This window comes from Helicoverpa zea, chromosome 22, assembly GCF_022581195.2.
Source record: "Helicoverpa zea isolate HzStark_Cry1AcR chromosome 22, ilHelZeax1.1, whole genome shotgun sequence".
In the NCBI taxonomy this organism is placed as follows: domain Eukaryota; kingdom Metazoa; phylum Arthropoda; class Insecta; order Lepidoptera; family Noctuidae; genus Helicoverpa; species Helicoverpa zea.
In genome coordinates this window covers 10,317,961-10,339,255 of record NC_061473.1, presented here as the reverse complement: position 1 = coordinate 10,339,255, position 21,295 = coordinate 10,317,961, and the positions used below count along the sequence as shown (strand labels likewise).

The 21,295-nt window shown below is 40.6% G+C and overlaps 4 protein-coding genes across 5 annotated transcripts; 1 reads left to right on the top strand and 3 right to left on the bottom strand.

The window, feature by feature from the left end:
• Nucleotides 1–150: 150 nt before the first annotated feature.
• LOC124641313 (actin-related protein 8) lies at nucleotides 151–2,114 on the top strand. The gene has a single exon (XM_047179371.1). It carries the CDS (start codon nucleotides 399–401, stop codon nucleotides 2,088–2,090), a length of 1,692 nt encoding a protein of 563 aa, XP_047035327.1. The 5' UTR covers nucleotides 151–398; the 3' UTR covers nucleotides 2,091–2,114.
• Nucleotides 2,115–2,207: 93 nt separating this feature from the next.
• LOC124641314 (XK-related protein 6) lies at nucleotides 2,208–7,765 on the bottom strand. Its single transcript, XM_047179373.1, has 5 exons — nucleotides 7,335–7,765; nucleotides 5,962–6,081; nucleotides 5,417–5,604; nucleotides 3,809–3,961; nucleotides 2,208–3,467 (listed from the first exon to the last, which is right to left on the bottom strand). Exons 1-5 carry the CDS (start codon nucleotides 7,589–7,591, stop codon nucleotides 2,998–3,000), a joined length of 1,188 nt encoding a protein of 395 aa, XP_047035329.1. The 5' UTR covers nucleotides 7,592–7,765; the 3' UTR covers nucleotides 2,208–2,997.
• Nucleotides 7,766–7,861: 96 nt separating this feature from the next.
• LOC124641477 lies at nucleotides 7,862–12,821 on the bottom strand. The gene is made up of 5 exons (XM_047179546.1): nucleotides 12,780–12,821; nucleotides 9,555–9,863; nucleotides 9,067–9,251; nucleotides 8,425–8,706; nucleotides 7,862–8,291 (listed from the first exon to the last, which is right to left on the bottom strand). The coding sequence occupies exons 1-5, from the start codon at nucleotides 12,819–12,821 to the stop codon at nucleotides 8,192–8,194; spliced, it is 918 nt and encodes a 305-aa protein (XP_047035502.1). The 3' UTR covers nucleotides 7,862–8,191.
• Nucleotides 12,822–13,306: 485 nt separating this feature from the next.
• Nucleotides 13,307–21,237, bottom strand: LOC124641497 (vacuolar protein sorting-associated protein 28 homolog). 2 transcript variants are annotated; one of them, XM_047179579.1, is made up of 7 exons: nucleotides 21,051–21,235; nucleotides 20,917–20,977; nucleotides 19,719–19,914; nucleotides 19,214–19,315; nucleotides 18,828–18,962; nucleotides 14,722–14,868; nucleotides 13,307–14,303 (listed from the first exon to the last, which is right to left on the bottom strand). In XM_047179579.1, the coding sequence occupies exons 1-6, from the start codon at nucleotides 21,055–21,057 to the stop codon at nucleotides 14,737–14,739; spliced, it is 633 nt and encodes a 210-aa protein (XP_047035535.1). In that variant the 5' UTR covers nucleotides 21,058–21,235; the 3' UTR covers nucleotides 13,307–14,303; nucleotides 14,722–14,736. The 2 variants fall into 2 exon arrangements, with proteins under 2 accessions (XP_047035535.1, XP_047035536.1); XM_047179580.1 differs by having other exon boundaries at nucleotides 14,142–14,303; nucleotides 14,711–14,868; nucleotides 21,051–21,237.
• Nucleotides 21,238–21,295: the final 58 nt, after the last annotated feature.

The window sequence follows — 21,295 nt, the reverse complement described above, 5'->3', positions numbered from 1 at the left end:
TCATTCGGTCTTTTGTTTCGGATACGCGTGGCGAAATAAATATAATAAATATTCAAATAGAATGCGCGTTATCGGTACTGCATGAATTATTATTAAACGTTTATTAAATGTTGTATTTTAATACTTTAAGAGTTTAAAATAAAATCTAAGAAACAAAAGCAAAATATTCTATTCCTTCTTGAATTTTGGAGTTATCTAATTTTGTTTCTTAATTTCGTTCAAAAATGTTAAGTGTCAAATTCGCAACAAGAGGTTATGTTTACAGTAGGCCGAATTCGAAATAAATTAATTTAAACAAAAGTCGGAGGCGTTCATTACGGTCGTACAAGTAATATTCTAAATAATTACAACTCAATGTGACTATTAAATCTATCGAGAAGTTCCATAATAGCTTACAAATGAGTATGCCATCCTTCGAACCGGGCCCGGAGCATTTCCAGCAGTTCCCGTCTAATAGGATAATAGTTATCCACCCAGGATCACTTTATGTACGCATAGGAAGAGCGTCAGATCTCCTGCCAGTCAAGCAACTGCACTGCATAGCAAGAAAACGTCGTCCTGGTGGTAAAATATACCGAGACTCCTTCATTCCGCCGAGTGTGCCAAAAACAAAGGAATTAATCGAGGAATTGGAAGAATGTCGGCTTCAAATATCTCACACATTACAGTCGTGTGTGCAATCGAATGGAGCCCGCAGGTACGCCACGCCACCGCAACAAATTGCAGCGTTTAATCGACGATCTCTGCCAGAATGCGTGAATGACGGCGACCCGTGGCCTCAGGTCGACTGTGACATCGTTATCGGAGATCTAGTGTTGGATATAGACCCAGAACTGCCATATAACATACACTTCCCATACCGCAGAGGTGATTTCAACATCCACACAGAAGTTGGTGGCTCTATCTCATCTGTGCTCAATGATCTATATACTATCTGGAGTTCTATCATAGAGTATAAGTTAGGAATACCTCTCATAGAGCTAGTGAAATACAGATGTGTACTCCTTATACCAGATTTGTACTCCAGGAGTCATTTGAAGTATTTAATGTCATTATTACTGAAAGATTTGGGATTTGGCCACTGTTTCTTTGTCCAAGAGAGTGTGGGGGCTACATTTGGAGCTGGCATTGGTTCAGCATGTGTGGTTGACATTGGAGACCAGAAAACTGCAATATCTTGTGTTGAAGATGGAATATCACATAAAACTACAAGGTTAAGAATGGACTATGGGGCAGGAGATGTTTGCCAAGCTTTGTCATGGATGTTCCACAAGAGTGCATTTCCATACAAAAACTGGAATGAAAACATACCCAGAGATGTGATCTTAATGAGGAACTTGTATGAAAATTTCTGCCATGTAAACTTAGATGTGTGTGGGCCACAGGAGAAGTCATTCCTAGTTGATCATCCAGGTGATGTAGTGAACAAATACACATTGCAAGTTGGTGACGAATGCATCATATCACCTTTGTCAATGTTCTACACTGATTTACTTAAAATCACTGGTTCCAAATCAACTAAAATCCAGAACAGACAACCAAGTGACCCTGAAGATCCTTTTGATGCAGAGTTTCTTAGAGAAACTGGTAGGAAGAGGGAGACAGCGGACCCCACTGCTAATGAAAGCCAACAGTTTGAAGCGACAAATGAGAATCAACCGGCAACAAACCCTGATGAAGACATTGTTGTGGACACTTTAGAAGGTGGACCTGGTGATGTGGTAGCTCTGGCTCCTGGTCAGGTCCTGGCGTTAGATGCTGCAATATTACAGAGCATAGACCGCTGTCCCAATGAGGAGTTGAAGCGGAAAATGTACAGCAACATATTAATTGTTGGTGGAGGCGTGAAGGTGCATGGCTTGAACTTATGGCTGCAGAACAGACTAGCTTTACAGATTCCCTACACTTATAAGACTGAGCAGTTGGAAATAGTTACCTCACCGAAGGACATAGATCCGGCCAGCACAGTTTGGAAGGGTGCTGCGGTCATGTCCTGCTTGGAATCAGCCATAGAGTTGTGGATTAACCAGAGTGAATGGAATAGATTTGGTTTAAGGATACTGAGGGAACGCGCGCCGTTTATTTGGTGATTGTAATAAATAGGTTTATTGTCATTTATGCAGTTTTAAATATTGTACCTTTCCTCCACATCAACAAAGTCGATTATTTATTGTTCTATATCTGTAGGGTATTAAAACACAAAGAAGTTTATATAAAATAATTTATTAAAAATATATTATGTACTGGGAGTAAAACTGTAAACATTTGGGGAGTATTGTTCGAGATTCACTGAAAATTTTTCATAAGTATTAAGTACAAAAATATCTACTTGGTACCAAAATGGTTATAAACTTGGCTAATTATTATTTTAAAATGGAAAGTTCATAAAATACTTATAACTAGACAGTCTTTGGAGCACCCATATGGATTTTCATTGAGCATCCACAAAGATATGCATAAAAACTATTCTTTCTAGATCCAAATTACTAAAGGTAACTCTTACAATCAGAATACTATTTAATACATTATTTATCACCATCTTAAATTAACCTACTATGCAGTAAAAAGTTGTAAAAGTACGTAATATTGCTTAATAATTAAATATATTGTTCTAAATCGAGCACTAGTAAATTAAAAATAATCATTGTTCACAGAACACATTTTGGACATGGAATAGTTACCACATGGAGTGTACAATTAAACTGAATAGTAGTTACGTACTTGCGTCGGTATAAATATCTTCTGTATACCACGTATTATGCGTTATTATTTTTACCACCATGATAAAATTAAGTATTTTTAAATATACTTTATTTTACTAGAAACGTGGAACAACAAGTTCCTGAAATACATCCTTACAGAAAAATCGTTTTGTGAGGAAAACAAACACAAATCAGTGCCCTATTATTAGGCATGAACCAAATTGATATGTAACGTTACTACAACAATCTCAAGGCAACAATTAATTAAGTATTTCATTATAACTTTCCATCAACATTAACTAACACCAGCCGGTACCCTATCGTTAACAAAAGTCACACTTAACCCACGCTTACTTATCTTAGGATGGAAGAACCTGTAATATATCACCATTATTACTAAGCCCACAACGTAAGGAACTACAGTAAACGCTAGAATCGGGAAGAAGTAAAAAGATTGTCTCATTTCATCAGTTACATATGTGTACCAGATGGCGCCACATACGACATTTTGTATGAAACATATGCTGTAGTATATAGCATATCTGTATCGCGTTTTACCTTCTACGGGAAGAATGTATGTGAAGAGGTAGACGCCGCCGAGTGCGAAAGAGAACGCTATGTCTGCGAGGCGGTTGTGCGAGCAGAAGGGAGAACGGTCGAAGATCTGTATGAGCGTGGCGGTGACGAGGATGTGGATGGCGCAGGCCAGGATCGTCCAGTGAGGATACAGGTAGGCGATCACTGAGATTGAGATTATACGGCTCACTGTAAAAGGAAAATAGATTTTCTCAGACAATAATATTACATGTCAGATCAGTTTAAGTCGATTTTAATACAGAGAAAGCAAGTACTAAGTTGAAAGAGCCTGAACTACTCTTCCCTCATCACTTTAGAAGAACACACACGCTTTGGAAGGTCAATCCCCAATTTATTCACGCTAACACACTTACATGTAACAAGGAAGTGCCAGACAGTCTGCAGAGCGGTGCCAGTCCAGCTCATGTTGTACTTGTCCTGCTGGTAGAAGCGAACGGCTCGCTGGTACGCAGCCAGGCACCAGCCCATGCCTATGATGATGATGCTACTGATAGCAGCTGTATACTTACAAGTGACGAGGAAGTGCCAGACAGTCTGCAGAGCGGTGCCAGTCCAGCTCATGTTGTACTTGTCCTGCTGGTAGAAGCGGACGGCTCGCTGGTATGCGGCCAGGCACCAGCCCATGCCTATGATGGATGACGCGATCGATAGCAGCTGGTGAACTGTGGGTTAAAATATAGGCGGTTAGAGTTTTTTTTGTTTTTTTTTTTTAACGACGTCAACAATCATCAAATGACCCCTCCCGCTGTGGGTTAGCAGCGGAGAGGGAGTGTCGGACTCTTACTGACTAAAAACCGTCGTGTTCCGTCTTAGGCCTTTTGTGTACCAGGGCCGCGGTATCTCTTTCGAACAACCCGCAGCCCCGCCAGGCCTTGGCCCTGCTGGGCCCCGCTGGGGTTGCTGACATCTCTTTGAGGAGCGCGTGGAACAACGCGCGCCGTCGACACGGGTCTGTCGTCTAAGTAGACAGAGGGACGATGAGCCACCCGAACTCACCGCCCACAGACCCACGCCTACGGTGGCCGGGAGTCATCTCGCGACACCCGGCGCCCATGGTGTCTACCTGGTCCAGCGCGGCGGCCGGGATGAGAGGTGCGAACTCTCTGGCGTTCCGCCTCCTCCTTCTCGAGCATGACCGCTTCGCAGAAGGAGGCGACGGCATCCCATTCCCTCTCGCCCCGGACCATGGCCTGAACCAGGGCCGGACGCGAGAGGTCGCCGCCGCCCAAAGCCTCAACGAGGACCCGGCGGTGCCCCTCCCATGCGGGGCACACCTGGACTGTGTGGTCCACCGTGTCCTCGGGGCTGTCCGCACAATGGTGACACCCGGACGCCTCCTCACGACCGATTCGGTGCAGGTACCTCCCGAAACAACCGTGTCCGGTGAGGACCTGCGTCATGCGGTACGTGAGGGCGCCATGACTCCTCCTCAAAGAGGGGACTTACCGCCACGATGGTGGCGTGCCCTGCACTGGGTTGCGACAGTCGCTCCCTCCAGGCCACCATGAGATCGCGCCGGAGCCCCGCCCGCTGCGCGACAACTTGCCGCGGCAGCGGAGTTTCCCCCCGGCGCTGAGCCTCCTCGCGCCAGTCGTACAGGCGCAAGAAGACCCTCGCCTCCAGATCCCACGGTGGCAGTCCAGCAAGTAGGCCAGCTGCTTCGCGGGAGATCGTGCGGTACCCCCGGATTAGCCTAATGGCTATCACCCTTTGGGGCACGTTCAGGTAGTGTACAGCCCGTAGCCGTACCGAACGTGCCCAGGCGGTTAGAGCTTAGATCATATCTCGACATAAATATGCAGGGCAAACTCTGTAGTAATTTAAGACTTAGGGAGCACAAATGCTATGCGTAGGGTCTTGGGTTAGCTTGTGCTTTTTCAAATATTCTTCCAAATTCCAAAGCGAACGTGAATGTTGGTGGCACACTATAGGCTGTTATCGTAATGAAATTGGTGCTAAATCAATTAAAAGCTTATTAGACGCAACACAAAGAGACTTTACTGCAGATAACATACGAGTACTTTCGCTTTATATTAAATTAGCTGGACTCCGTGAGACTGGAAGCCACCAACATAGTTGAGAAAAGGCTAGTCATCATAAATAAGCAAGTACTTCACCAGTGAACTGAGGGTTGGCTCTGAGCAGCAGGCTGGTCTGCAGCACCTGCTGCGGCGCAGCCTCGAGGAAGCACTCGAAGATGCGCAGCAGGGCGGCGTCCGAGTCCTCCTTCAGCATCAGGCTGTAGTATACACGCTGGTTCGCTGTGTCGTGCTTGCGTTCCGCGCGACGGGACTTTATTGCGTAGCTGAAATACTCAAGAGTTATTGTTGGTCATACAAACTATTAAATATACTTCAATCAATAATTCTAAAATAACCTATATTTAAAAAAAAAAATATTGCAAACTTAATCATTTCAACTTAATTATGTCAGCCCAAAACAACACTCCATTTATAATCTACTCTGTGTAAAAAGAATATATTAACTATAAATACAATACAAAACATTTGACTGTTAGGTTAATAGTGATTAAATATATTATCTGACCATGTCGGAACTCGAAACCAAATTGCTTTATTCAAAGTATTTAGACAACCTTCAAAAGCATCCATTCTTCACCACATCCTACGTGTTTTTTATTTTAGAAATAGACAATTCTTACATGAGTGCATCAGTAAACCGCAGAATGGGTGCCATTTGTAAAACTAAGATGAAGATCCGCAGCCACTTGCGCTTTGTGAACTCATTCGTTAATGAATCTTGCTTCTTATCCAAAGAGTACCTGAAATTAGGAGAATAATTTTAGTTATTATTTAACTTCATGCAATGGGACACAGGTGCTAAAAACTAGCCTACTTGCTATTCTGATATAAGCTATATGTACTACCACTTAGCTGTACTGAAATCAATTAAGTAGTTTTTGTCTAATCTTGAAGATCAATTAAATTGTGCAATATTGAAAATATAAACTATTAATACTTTGTAATGTGAACGAATATTGAAACAATACCCAAAAACAACTAATACTTACATATTTTATAAAATATTTTTTATAAGATGTTACACAAAAATAATCCTTATAGCATGATGCAGTATTCACGCGCAATGGCTTATTATGGTATTTCATGTATAACTTTGGTATTTTTTACCGATTTATATGATTCTTTTTTTATTGAAGGTAATAACGTAAACTTTTTCTAAATTAGGGATGAGTGTGAGTGTTATGAACATAAGAGTAGACAAATATAATCAGAAAGCTCGGAACTGCTAAGCTATCGAGACTTACATGTGTTATTGTGAGTCAACCATAAAAGATAGACATATGCTGTTGTGACATATTTTTTACATAATTTTAAGGAGAACATTTCCGTCATACATGTTTTCTATGTAGCTTTAACCATTAGGGCTACACATGCGACGGAAGCCTAAAAATAGAGAAACTTCTCCCGTTTTACCAACACTTTCTGCCAACACTGCTCTGCTCCTATTGATCTTAGCGTAATGAAAAGTATACTATAACCTGCCCAGGAGTATGAAAAATAATTGTACCAAGTTTCGTTAAAATCCGTCGAGTAGTTTTTGTTTCTATAACGAACATACAGACAGACAGACAGACAAAAATTTTACTGATTGCATTTTTGGCATCAGTATCGATCACTAATCACCCCCTGATAGTTATTTTGAAAATATATTCAATGTACAGAATTGACTTCTCTACAGATTTATTATAAGTATAGATTTGGAAGCTAATAGTAAGACCCATTGTCTTCTTATACAAATTGATGCATATAACTCAGTATTTAATGGATAAAATTAATTATGATATCAGTTGAAAGTTCAACAAACTTCAAAAGGAAATAAACAGGCAATAAGGATAAAAGATGAGCCATGCTTACTAAAAATAACTGTTTAACATGTTTTCAACATTACTGTCGCATTATTTCAGGATTCACTTTTAATCCTAAGACAAAGGAATGCCGAATCCAATTTCTTATCAAAGTTTTCAGAGATAAAATGGTAAACAAAGGTACTCACATTCGGATAGACACTGCTGTATTAATGAAAGCGGGCACGAGGATGAACGCCAGTGTCCACCCGAACTCCGTCATCTTCCTGGCTATAGAATACCTCACAGCAACGTTTATATCCAGCCCCAAGTCCACAAAATGACCAATTATTGCTACCATGTACATGAAGAGATCCAAGTTTGTTATGGTTATTTTGTCCGGCATACGATCGGTTTCATCGTACGAAGCCCCATTTTGGAGCAACTCACGCACTGTTTTAGTCATTTTGAGAGATTCTTTGCTTATTTTTTCGATAAATATTCACGAAAACATGATTCCACAACAAACAATAAACGCGCGTTTTTGTGACAGATGCAGTCTGTCATTTATTTAGTTACTTTTTTTCTAGCAAACAACAAAGGCAACCACAGTTCGTGTCATACAGCCAACAGTATCATTCGTAATAATACGTAAATAATTGTTTTTGTAATTTCCTTTCCTTATCATCTTTCTATATTATGCACAGTGAACACATGTTTGTAATTAAAACAAAAGTTAGACGAACAAAACGTGCTTTATTTCCTAGCGATCAACTTGAGATGGTTAAACTACGTATTGGAATTCCATTCGGTGATTAATTGAATGTATTATGTTATTTTTTAAAATAAATAAGTATAAGTAATGTATATGTCATTTTCCAACTAGCTCTTACCGTCGTCCTGAGATACCAACTTTACACACTTGGGTAGAAAGTTGGCCTTTGTGGTTTTACCCGCCCATATTCACCCTCTCACGCTCATATAACTAACTCGCATTCGAATTACTTATACATACTATTAAAAAGATTGGGATTGATAAAAGTACAAATACAAAAATAGGCATATTTCACTTGTATAAAGTTCTAACAACATCCTGGGACGATAGGTTTGCCGCGAATAAAGTCAAATGTAACGGTTCTTCCAGCGCACTGATTGGTTGTTTGGTTCTGTAACAAATATAAGAAGATCAATATTCATAGTATTCTTCCCTGCCCTTAAAAGGAAGTAAACGCAGGATTTCAAATTAGGGATACCTTTAGTTCCAATAATCCCACAGCTTACAACTGATACAAAACTTACTTCTCCTTCAGCAGTCTAACAAGAGGGCTCCACTTCTCAGGGAAGACAGTTTCATTGCCCCTCCACTTGTCTCTCACGAGGTCTGCTATGGACGCGTTCACGACCCTCAGGTAGCCACACCTGTCTGTATACGCGTCCAGCATCAGCTGCTCGAAGAATTTCGGCACAAAGTTGTTGATGCAAGTCTGAACGTTGTAAAGTGAGGAGTTCATGTCTTGTGCGTGTTGGCGGGTCTTTATTTCCACTATTGTTACGAGGCTTTCTTGCATTGTTTCGTTGAAACTGGAAAATTGTATAGTGCTGTTGGATTTTATTCTCGCGGGGTTACAAATACTTCTTGATTATAAAATTGGAATACATAAAGAACCATCTACAAATTATGTAGGATCACAGGTGTATGAGGTATTGTGATTCGGGTGCAAATTACTAAAACGAGCGATATGGTGGTGGTGCTCTCATCCTTGTTGCTGATACATAAAGCAAGCAGGGGTCTATGTACCTAGGTGGTTTGATCTTATATAGAATGAGTGAAAGAACCATATGTCTCTGTCATGTACCTTACATACCTTCTAATAGAGGTAGCTACCCACTATTTAGGCGAGAAGGTGTGTCTGTTATTTGGCTTAAAATTGCCAGACTTACAGAACAGCCTGATGCAGTAAGCAGTGTGCCGCAGCGACCTCATCAGGTAGTTCCTTATGGCACTTGTTGACGGATTCGAAGTTCCTCACGTCCTGGAAGTTCTTGATGACGTCGTGGAACTGCGTGCGGATCTGCTCCAGCTTCTCCATAGGGTCCATCAGGCAGTGCTCCACTATTTCTATCATCTGAGGGTAAATGTTCATCTTGTGACGAGTTCCTCTGTCTTGGAAAGCGCGTTGGACAGAGCGTCCCGGGTTTAAAAAGAAGGGGGTCAAAGTCAAAAACATTATCAAAAATGACAGCACCCCCAAAACGCTATGAAAAATATTGGGTATTGAAGAACCGAGGTGGGTACTTGGGTTAAGGATCTCAGATTGGGAGTTGCTCCTAGCTCAGCGTCATCTGCTTCCAGTTAGACTGAAAGCGGACCCCAACTTATTTCGGTAAAGACTACGCAAATGACTATGAATCTTCAACTGAATACTTACCTCCTCCATACTAATAATATAATTAGTGAAATCGTGCAAGTATTTCACTTTGTAGAACTTGAGGACCGCACTTCTCAACTCCTTGGACATTTCATCATTCATGATATACACCAGATCTAGGAACGTATCGATGGTTTTCAAGGACTTGCTCTTCAAACTGATGTAGTTGTTGCGACCCTGGTTGAAGAGATTCTTCGCCATGTTGTAAGCTTCCGAGACGAGGTAGTATTTCTTATCCATTTTTAGGAATGCATTGCTGTTGGTGCACTGGGTGAGAGAAAAACAGTGTTGTAAAAAACAGCAGATATTCTTATTATTTATTTGTACAGGCAATATTATTCAAAACTTGTAGGTACCTTTTTTTTAACGGCGTCAAAAATCGTCAAATCCTCCCGCTGTGGGTTAGCAGCGTCGAGAGAGTGTCAGACTCGTGTGCGTTCGCGCAGCGGAATGTTGTTGAATTTAAAGATTTTAATTATGCAGATAATTAGTGTAAGACGTCCTATAATTGTGTATGGTAAATAAAAATTTTGTGTATGCAGCCATTGTGGAGAAATTCACCAAAAACAGATTCCGCTGGGCGAACGTTGGCGAACGTTGTCCTGGCGGAACTTTTTTTAATCCATAGACTTTAGAAGAAAAGAGATGTGTCCGAAAATTAGTGTGTATTTGTGTATAATTGATTATGTATGAATGAAATCAGTGCATGCATAAACTTCGGAGAAATTCAAGTTTCCGCTACGCGAACGTTTGGCCATTAGCTAGTTTTCATATAAAGCGCTTACATAGAGAGCTGGGCCCCGATTCTCCTAAGTTAATAATGTCAAAATCTAATAGAAATCGAATCGCAATATGATCGTAATAGCAGTTTTAACCATATCGGGCATTCTGCTACTAATAAAAGACCAATCGTATTCGATTGACATTTGATTGGTGTGCGATTGGTCTGCTATTTTGATGATTTTGGTCTATACGGTAGTTTGCTGTACAATCATTTTGCAATCGTAAATCATTTGCAGACAAAATGATTCATTATTGAATGACAGAAAAGGATAAAAACCTTTATTTCAAAGAAAAAATAGCGGAATGCCACATACGCTTCAATCGTAATCGAGTCGGGATTGGATCTCAGTCGAATCGAGTCGAACGTCAATCGAATGGCGCTTAAGTAAAATTAGGAGAATCGGGCCCCTGTAGATTTTTACATACGTTGTTTTGAATTTGTTTATATTTGTTTAAAAAACAGATTTAGAAAAAGTCGTAGGGTTTAAAAGATAAAAATATAAACGTAAAATACACTTATTAGGTCTTAGTTCTTAAAGTATGCAGTTTGGGGTCTAGATTTTCACGTTTACACAAACCTTGTAAGTGTCTCCAACATGTTGCCAAGTATCAATGATGTTCCGTTAGTAATTAAAAAGTTATAGGATATTTTACCATGAATAGATCACTGTTTACAAAGCAGTCGAATATCACGACGTTCTAAAGGAATTGCATGGTAAAATGTATGCCAATAATTAGTTTAATCATTCAACTATTCACTTGCAAAATTTCATGTCATTAAATTCAGTAATTAAAGAAAGACAATTATAATACTGACGGAGCATCGAAAACCTACATAATCCGACCAAGTTCGGATAGCTACAAAAAAGCAGCCGTGCCATATGTCTAAGAAACGTTCTTAACTTGGAAGGTTAGTATATTTATTAATATGGTACAGTTGCGTACACAAGCTTTAGGCAAAAATAAAATAATTGCATTTCTTGAATGAAAAATATTTTTTTAATAATAACGCCACTATCTACGACATTTTAGTTAAAATACGTAACGTTTATTAACGTTATTTTTAATCACGTAGTTAAGTAATTTATGTAAGTAATAATGATAAAAATATTTTTGTACACGGATATTTAAATAGAGAAGTACTTGTTAATTGAAGATTTATTTTTATCGTAGATAGTGGCATTATTATTAAAAAATTATTTTTCAATCAAGAAATACAATTGTTTTATTTTTTCCTAACGCTTGTGTACGCAACTGTACCATATTAATAAATACTAACCTACCAAGTTAAGAACGTTGCTTAGACATATGTCACGGCCGCTTTTTTGTAGCTATCCGAACTTGGTCGGATTATGTAGGGTTTCGATGCTCCGTCAGTATTATAATTGTCTTTCTTTAATTACTGAATTTAATGACATAAAATTTTGCAAGTGAATAGTTGAATGATTAAACTAATTATTGGCATACATTTTACCATGCAATTCCTTTAGAACGTCGTGATATTCGACTGCTTTGTAAACAGTGATCTATTCATGGTAAAATATCCTATAACTTTTTAATTACTAACGGAACATCATTGATACTTGGCAACATGTTGGAGACACTTACAAGGTTTGTGTAAACGTGAAAATCTAGACCCCAAACTGCGTACTTTAAGAACTAAGACCTAATAAGTGTATTTTACGTTTATAGTTTTATCTTTTAAACCCTACGACTTTTTCTAAATCTGTTTTTTAAACAAATATAAACAGATTCAAAAAAACGTATGTAAAAATCTACAGCTCTCTATGTAAGCGCTTTATATGAAAACTAGCTAATGGCCAAACGTTCGCGTAGCGGAAACTTGAATTTCTCCGAAGTTTATGCATGCACTGATTTCATTCATACATAATCAATTATACACAAATACACACTAATTTTCGGACACATCTCTTTTCTTCTAAAGTCTATGGATTAAAAAAAGTTCCGCCAGGACAACGTTCGCCAACGTTCGCCCAGCGGAATCTGTTTTTGGTGAATTTCTCCACAATGGCTGCATACACAAATTTTTATTTACCATACACAATTATAGGACGTCTTACACTAATTATCTGCATAATTAAAATCTTTAAATTCAACAACATTCCGCTGCGCGAACGCACACGTCAGACTCTTACTGACTAAAAACCATCGTGTCGTAGGCCTTTTACGTGCCAGGGCCGCGGTATCTCTTTCGAACAACCCGCAGCCCCGGCAGGCCTAGGCCCTGCTGGGCCCCGCTGAACTTGTAGGTACCTCAAGTTATAGAAGTCTAACAAAAATGATTGCAAGGGGCCTCGACCTACTACTCACTCTACTCAGCCACTTGTCAGGAAACTTTTTTCATTTAAGTTCACCTCAGGCAGTCACTCAGATTGCTGCTCATATATTTTTTTAACATTTATCCGTAATCAGCTTACTCACCTGGTAAAGTCTTATTAGTGCAAATAATATCACTAGGCACATACATAATTTGCTTATAAATCGCATCATATAGATTCAGGATTCACTATTGGTTTTTTTAAGAAAATGAATTATTTTATTTTGTAACATTAATTAATTCATGTACCTAATTACTAATTCTTAACCGAAATAATGTTTTGTGCCAACTAAGTTTACTTAGAGGAAAAAAAACAAGAAGTTTAGGTACTCTTAAAACCTGTAACAAGTTGGGCTAAAATAAAATGACTTTAATTTCCAAACATATAAGAGTTAAAATAGCAAATCATATACTAAAGGCACTTAAAAAGTTGATAAGCCAAAGTTAACTGTTTTTTCTTAATTAATTTCTGATACGCATCAATGTTAGGTGGAATATAAAAAGTATTTAATGTAATAGGCAAATGGTATATTGGATAAGCTTACAATTTTTATTCTAAACCATGGAATAAGCACATTAATTTGTTGATATTTTTTTTGGCTAAATAGAACTTGAAATAAAACAAAATACAGACGTGGAATATAAAATTTATTTGTAATAAATTCGCTTAAATATAACGACATCAAGTTGTCTATTCTATAACATCGTGACTTTGTTGAGTTCACAACAAATAACCGACAATTTGCTTAACATAATACAGTTTTATTTGATCAAGAATAAAAGATCTACGTATTAAAACTATAGAAAGTGCATTTATACTGACCTAGTCAAATAAATAAACTCACAGATGACGCTTTTGAATAAATTGAATATTATGAGTCTTACGAAGAATATATTTTTAACCGACTACTTCATTTATTGCGTTGCTACGTTGTCATCAAACTTTTTAAATATTTATTTTGATCTAAGTCGTGGTGGCCTAGTGGGTAAAGAACCAGCCTCTCGAGTATGAGGGTGTGGGTTCGATTCCAGGTCAGGCAAGTACCAATGCAACTTTTCTAAGTTTGTATGTACTTTCTAAGTATATCTTAGACACCAATGGCTGATAAAAAAAGGTGAAGGAAAACATCTTGAGGAAACCTGGACTAGGTATATAGTCTGAAATCACCAACCCGCATTGAGCAAGCATGGTGATTAATTCTCAATCCTTCTCCGTGTGAGAGGAGGCCTGTGCCCAGCAGTGGGACGATAAAAAGGCTGTAACAACAACAACAACACAACAAGTAGATATAGGTATTGACATATCATCAGCTATGTTTATCACAATAATATGTATCTATAAGGTTAACCTCCCTTCTTTAACGGACTTCCCAAAAAGGAGAAGGTCCTCAATTCGGATATTTGTATTTTTCGTGTAACCGCGTCGTATGCATGAAATTCAATTATCACGTGAAATAAAGTCAATATAGGACAGAAGTGCCAAAGAACTATATTAAAAATATCGATATGCAAGGCTTAAACATTACAATAATATAGTTGAGGCAGTAATTTAGGTATACATGACAAGTTTATATAAACACATAACAAGCTACAGTGAATATGCACAACGCTTTTGAGCCGGGTCACATCTGAAACGAAAAGAAATATAAATGGCGTAATTTAATAAACAAAATATAAAACTACAATTAAATATTATGAACGAATTTTCTGAGTAAGTTCGCCTATAGAATCTCTATACTACTTATTCTAATATTATAAAGCTGAAGATTTTGTCTTTTTGTTTGAACACAGACCATTTAAAAAATATTTCAGTGTTAGGGCCTATTTATCAAGAAAGACTATAGGATACTTTTTATACAGCTGCGCAAGAAGTTCTCAAGGGTCACAGGTGATCCCGCTAGCACATAACTGTAATATTGCACCATTATCACCAATTTTTTTTTTCTTTCATTTTCTCCTCTTCCAAAATCCAAAGTTTTAAAAAAAAATCTTTAAAATGTAGGCAGTTACAATACAAAGACTTCACCTTACATACTCGATCCTTACCGTTGATGAATCTCTCTAGTCCTTGTGCAGGAACTTGTTGAATGCTCCGTACGAGGTCTCCAGGTCGAACAGCAGCTGCCGCACCTGACTCTCCGACAGCTCATCCGATGCCGACATCTCTGATAGCTTGTCTACCCACTCTTGTACCTGTGGGAAAGTAGGATGATGAATATGTAATTACAAGTATGAGTAAGTCAGTAAAGATAAAAAAAATCATAGAATTAATGTTAAAAATCGTTTATTTTGCAACTTGGACATTACATCACTTTTACACGTCATTTTATGGTACGTTCACACGCGCGCGTTCAAATCGACATTCAACGGGCACAGTCACGTTCACGAGCGTGTAAACGGTACGCCCGAGCCCGTGAACGCGCCCGTGCCCGTGAATGCCGCGAATCGGTCGTCATCATCAGCCTATCGCAGTCCACTGCTGGACATAGGCCTCTCCAAGTGCACGCCACTGAGATCGATTTTCGGCTTCTCGCATCCAGCTCCTGCCAGCCGTCTTGCGCAAGTCATCACTCCACCGTGCCTGAGGACGTCCTACACTACGTTTGCCGAGGCGCGGTCTCCACTCTAGAACTCGTTTACCCCAACGGTTATCGGTTCTTCGGCTAATATGGCCAGCCCACTGCCACTTCAGCTTGCTGATTCGATAGGCTATGTCGATGACCTTGGTTCTCTGACGGATTACCTCATTTCTGATGCGATCCCTCAGAGAAACGCCGAGCATAGCCCTTTCCATAGCCCGCTGAGCGACTTTAAACTTGTGGACCAGCCGTACCGTCAGTGTCCACGTTTCGGCTCCGTAAGTCATGACAGGTAGGACGCACTGATTAAAGACTTTTGTCTTTAGGCACTGTGGGATCGACGATGTTAGGACTCGACGTAGCTTCCCAAATGCAGCCCAACCCAACTGAATTCTCCTATTCACCTCGTCCTCAAAGTTGTTTCTACCTAACTGCAATGTCTGCCCGAGGTATACATATTTCCGAACAACTTCGAGAACGGCGCCGTGTATCGCAATCGGTTCCGGTAGAACATGTTCATTGAACATGACCTTGGTTTTGTCCAAGTTCATCCGTAGGCCGATGCGTAGAGAAGATTCAGCCAGGTCGTTCAGCATCTGTTGTAGGTCCTGCAGCGTTTCCGCCATGATGACGATATCGTCAGCAAATCGCAAGTGAGAGATGTGTTCGCCATTGATGTTGATGCCGCGTCCTTTCCAGTTCAGCGTTTTGAACATATCCTCCATTGCATTAGTGAACAGTTTCGGGGAAATAACATCCCCTTGTCTCACTCCTCGATGCAACGGTATGGGCCTTGTTTGCTGATTCTGTACTTGGACGGACATTGTAGCGGCTTCGTAGAGACATCTCATCACTTGGATGTATCGCCAATCTACTTGACAACGCTGCAGGGACTCCAGAACAGACCAGATTTCAACCGAGTCAAAGGCCTTCTCATAGTCCACAAATGCTAGACACAGGGGCTGATTATACTCTTCGGTCTTCTGTATAATCTGCCGCACTGTGTGGATGTGGTCTATAGTGCCGTATCCGCTCCGAAACCCAGCCTGCTCCGGTGGTTGGAATTCGTCGAGTCTTCGCGCAAGTCGGTTCGTGATCACTCTTGAGAACAGCTTATATACGTGGCTTAGGAGGGAAATGGGTCGATAGTTCTTCAACTGGGTTTTGTCTCCCTTTTTGAAGAACAGGACGACAACACTCCTACTCCACGCCTCTGGAGTTCTCCCTTCAAACAGGACGGCATTAAAAAGCTTCTGGAGCTCCCCCAGTACGGGCTTACCTCCTGCTTTTAAAAGCTCTGTTGTAATGCCATCCTCGCCAGGGGCTTTTCCATTTTTGAGCTGTCTCAGAGCGATCTCGATTTCGCCACTGCTGACTTCTGGCAGGTCTTCGGTGAAATGGCGTGTTAATGTGGCTCTAGAATCCTCATTTCCGGGATCAGGTCGAGATGCATGCGATGCGTATAACCGGCCATAGAAATTTTCCACTTCCGAAAGGACTGCCGGCACCGAAGAAACGACTTCTCCACTTGTTGTGGTCAGCTTCGTCAAGTGGCTTCTTCCAAGAGATTGTACGAACACCTTTGACCCCCGATTCAGCTCAATTGCTCTTTCAATGTCAAGAGTATTGGAGCACCGGAGGTCGCGTCGTACGTGCTTGTTGATCTCTTGGTTTAGAGCCCGCTTAGCTGACGAAGTGACAGGCGGGTTTTCACGTCGTTTCTTCATAAGCCCTAATGTCTCTTCCGAAAGCTTCGATTTCTTGCCCTTACGCTGCATGTTACAGAATCTCGAACCTTCCTCCCTGAGGATCCGAACCACATATTCGTGGTTCTGGTTAACGTCTGTTGTGGTTTCCACGGCGGCAAATCGGTTCTCCAGATTTGACTGGAACGTTTCGGATCCTGTCATGGTTTGGAGCAGTGTTGGTCGGAGCCTGGCCTTCATCAGACGGAAACGTTCGGCCTTGAAGTTGATATTCAGAGAGCCTCGGACAAGTCGGTGATCGCTACCGGTATTAAACCTATTGATCACGGAGACGTCTCTGAATATGTGCTTCTTGTTCGTCATGATGAAGTCAATCTCATTTTTAGTCATAGTGTCGGGGCTTTGCCACGTCCACTTCCTTTGGGGCTGCTTTTTGAAAAAGGAGTTCATCAAAAAGAGCCCCTCGCGTTCAAGGAAGTTGACGAGCATTTGCCCCCTATGATTCCTGCTTCCAAATCCATGGGATCCTACTGCCGATTCGCCGCAAATCTGTACTCCCACTTTAGCGTTAAAGTCCCCCATGACAACGGTGTAATGGGTCTTTGTAGTGAAGTGGAGGGCCCTTGATATATCATCAAACATATCCTCCACTTCATCGTCTGAATGTGTCGAGGTCGGTGCGTACACTTGCACTACCTTGAGGCTATACCTGTCGGTGAGCTTTATGATAAGGTACGCTACCCTGTTCGACACACTAGACACCTCCACAACGTTATCAGCTAGGGACTTATTAACCAGAAACCCAACGCCACCTTGGGATTGTTGGTCTCCCTCTCGGAAGTACATTAGGTGACCTGATTCGAGGGTTATGGTGTCCTCCCCCTCTCTTCGAACTTCACATAACCCTAATATGTGCCACCTAATCTTCCCAAGTTCCACCTCGAGTTGCGCCAGATGCGAGTCAAGCCGTAGCGTGCGGCCGTTGTACGTCGCAAGAGTCAGTTGTGTTTGGTGGCCTCCCGTAACCCGGAGATTCTTCGCACCCCCTGTCCCACCGTAACCACGGTCGCCACCGTGACCGGGAATAGCGGGACTGCCGGGAACTAGGGGCCGTGGCTTTTTTGTTCTGCACATTAGAGGAATATAGCCTACTGCTATCACGCTGGCCAGACGGGTTGATAGAGGGTTTTTTTCCGAGTTTTCCTTCTCTCGCACTGGTGTTCGGTGCAATTTTCTCCATTAGTCGACTTCTACGACACCCACTGGAAGAAGGGGGTAGCGACATGTGTATTCTTAAGCCGTCGCTACACGGCGAATCGGTCGAGTGTCGGTTTTTTGGCAAAGTTCAAAGGATGAATGTGCGGGCGCCCGGCGACTTTTTACACGCGCGCGGGCAGTCAGTCTCTCCTGCGCTTTCGTGACGATTAAACGTTCTAAGAAAGTCGCTACGATCGGAGATTACAACATGGCGGAATGGTTAACGTCGTTCATCATTTTGATTCTTTTTCCAATAAAAATAAGTTAAGGCAAAGGCTATGACAGCAACAACACCGAGATCCTCGCTGCTCGCCATTCTTGCACTGACTGACACGACGGCGCGCGTGTGAACAGCTTGAATGTCCGCCTGCCCGCGACAGGCTGCACGTCGCGCAGCCCGCCAGGCAGCTCGCCGGGCTGCGCGGCGCGCGTGTGAACGTAGCATTAAAAACGCAGGGGTTTTAGAACAAATATATGCATAATGTATTTAATTGTAGAATGTATACTATAATGGGCCACTTCACATTTAAGAACTTACGCCATACACCTACATTCTGGCATATAAAGACTTTGTCTTTGAAAGAAAAAATGTAACGAAAGCTGTTCGTACCTTGACCTTCCCCTCAAAGTCTTCCGGCAGCATGATGAGTCGGTCCATGGTGTCGCGCAGGTCTCGCAGCTCCGGCTGTATCATGTCCATCGCGCGGAACTCCAGACGGAGCTTGTCCATCAGTGTTATGAAGAGCTGGTGGTAGAAAATATATGTTAATGACTGTGATAACGATAATATATGTCAAAAAAAGAAAGGATTTTGAATGGCAGAAAAAAAATAAGAGCATTAAAAAGATTCACAGCCTACAAATCATAAAGTTAAAGTCTGGAAAGTTTATAATGGTTAAAAATAAGGTAAAGGTTAGCAGTATTTTGTCCCCTTCATAATGCAAAGGTATTCTAAAAATTATATACATGTAGCTCAAAATACATATGTGCACTTACTGAAACAATCTCAGCAATGTATTTGTTAGTGTTGCCCTTGTCATCCTTGATCAGGTTAGGTTTGTTCTCTCTTATCCTCTCCAGAGCTGCCGGGCAATCCAACTGGAAATACATACACAAAACTTTTAAAATATCTATCTATATAAATAAAAATGAATTGTTGTTCGTTAGTCTGATTAAAACTCGAGAACGGCTGGGCTGATTGAGCTGATTTTGGTTTTAAAATGTTTGTAGAGGTCCAGGGAAGGTTTGAACGATACGAAGTTCGCGGGATCAGCTAGTTAGGAATAACAATCAATATAACAATCTCTGCAATGTTGCTATCAGAATGGAATTCTCTAGTTTTATTCTACACATTGGTATCCCTTGTACAACTTTCTAGTATTCATCAACCGCTAGCTGAAAGCAGCCCAGGGAGGATCCCTGGTAAAAACTCGCAGCTAAAAGTCTGAGCAGACTTTTAAACCAAAAGAATTTCTAAACCAGTAATTTCTTACAAACTCACCCTATACTTAGCCACAAAAGCCTCAATGTTAGGAAACTCATCAGCCTGAACTTGCTTGAAAGCCACCTTGTACTGCACGAGGAGTCGGCTGCATGCCGCAGTGTACTCCTGAGCACGGACACAGTCCCTCATGTACGCCTTCTCTAAGTGCTGCAGAGTGCTCACTACGGCATACAGCTCTGCCATATTGTCGTGCCTGGATACATCAACAAAATTCTACATTTATACCAAGTCTGCCCAAGACCATGGATACTGTAAGTTGTTTTATTTCAATGTATAATATTCGCATAAGTGTCAGAAATCAATAAGCTTGTGTATGATTACAGATCAAAAATCATTAGGCTCAAATGAACATGAAAGTCAATTTAACTAAAGAAGGTACCTACAAATGCTGCCCTTCACCACTTCCTTTTATGTTTTAGCTGGGAAGAATCATCCTCCGAGCCTTTTTCCCAATCATGTTGGGGTCGGCTTCCAGTCTAACCGGATTCAGCTGAGTACCAGTGCTTTACAAGAAGCGACTGCCTATCTGACCTATTCAACCCAGTTACCCGGGCAACCCGATACCCCTTGGTTAGACTGGTGTCAGACTTACTGGCTTCTGACTACCCGTAACAACTGCCAAGGATGTTTAATGACAGCCGGGACCTACAGTTTAACGTGCCATCCGAAACACAGCCAATGGTGTCTAAGATATACTTAGAAAGTACATACAAACTTAGAAAAGTTGCATTGGTACTTGCCTGACCTGGGATTGAACCCGCGCCCTCATACTTGAGAGGTTGGTCCTTTACCCAATAGGCCACCACGACTTTTTTAAGGTGAAGGTGAAGGGAAGAATAAATGGTGGAAAAGCTCCCCAGTAACCAATACCTCACAAATCATTGATAAATCTATAGAATCTATGTGAAGTGTTCATGTTTTGTGAGGCAATTTTAATTTGGTAATACTCTAATCTAATTACTGTTCAACAGGATTTCCTGTAGCTATTGCAATTGATTAAAGTATATTCTACCATATGTACATGACACATTAGGCATGAGCATAGAAACATGAAGTTAAAGCTATATAAATATTGAAAAATAAAGTTTTGTTTAACCAGAGGACAAAAAAAATAATGTCATCTCAGTCACAAGGAAAAAATAAAGAGTTACAAGTTGATTATTTTTACAAATAATGACGCAGGAGTTATACTTACTTTTCACGTTCCCTGGCATTTCTGTAGAGCTTCACCTCCTCGTATAACTCTGGTCTTGTGTCTGAAAATGAGTAATTACATGAGAAAACTAAAAACAAAGACATCATTGAATAAAATATGACGAAAATAATTACCTTGCATTTTGTAGCCTAGAAGTAAGCTCCGAAGAAAATAATAAGCCCAGTATTGTTTTTCAGAACCTGTATCCAATTATTCGTAATGTAAGATAAACTTTGCAATTTATTTATAAAATTAAACAACAAAACGATGACACATAGTCCACAATCTTATCAATTTTGACACTTTAACATAGAGATTGTCAGCCTTATGAATAAAATATCCCTACGACCGATTTATATATTTTTTAGATCTAACAAAA

Coding starts and splice junctions, on each gene's coding strand:
- LOC124641313 (XM_047179371.1), top strand. CDS start 399: ATGAGTATGCCATCCTTCGAACCGGGCCCGGAGCATTTCCAGCAGTTC.
- LOC124641314 (XM_047179373.1), bottom strand. CDS start 7,591: ATGACTAAAACAGTGCGTGAGTTGCTCCAAAATGGGGCTTCGTACGAT. Junction 5,605..5,961: donor CGGTTTACTGATGCACTCAT/GTAAGAATTGTC, acceptor TGAGTATTTCAG/CTACGCAATAAAGTCCCGTC. Junction 3,962..5,416: donor AGCCAACCCTCAGTTCACTG/GTGAAGTACTTG, acceptor TTTAACCCACAG/TTCACCAGCTGCTATCGATC.
- LOC124641477 (XM_047179546.1), bottom strand. CDS start 12,821: ATGTGCCTAGTGATATTATTTGCACTAATAAGACTTTACCAG. Junction 9,864..12,779: donor CACTAATAAGACTTTACCAG/GTGAGTAAGCTG, acceptor ATAAATAATAAG/AATATCTGCTGTTTTTTACA. Junction 9,252..9,554: donor ATATTATTAGTATGGAGGAG/GTAAGTATTCAG, acceptor ATTTACCCTCAG/ATGATAGAAATAGTGGAGCA.
- LOC124641497 (XM_047179580.1), bottom strand. Junction 19,915..20,916: donor AATGCCAGGGAACGTGAAAA/GTAAGTATAACT, acceptor TGATGTATCCAG/GCACGACAATATGGCAGAGC. Junction 14,869..18,827: donor ACTTTGAGGGGAAGGTCAAG/GTACGAACAGCT, acceptor ACTTTCCCACAG/GTACAAGAGTGGGTAGACAA.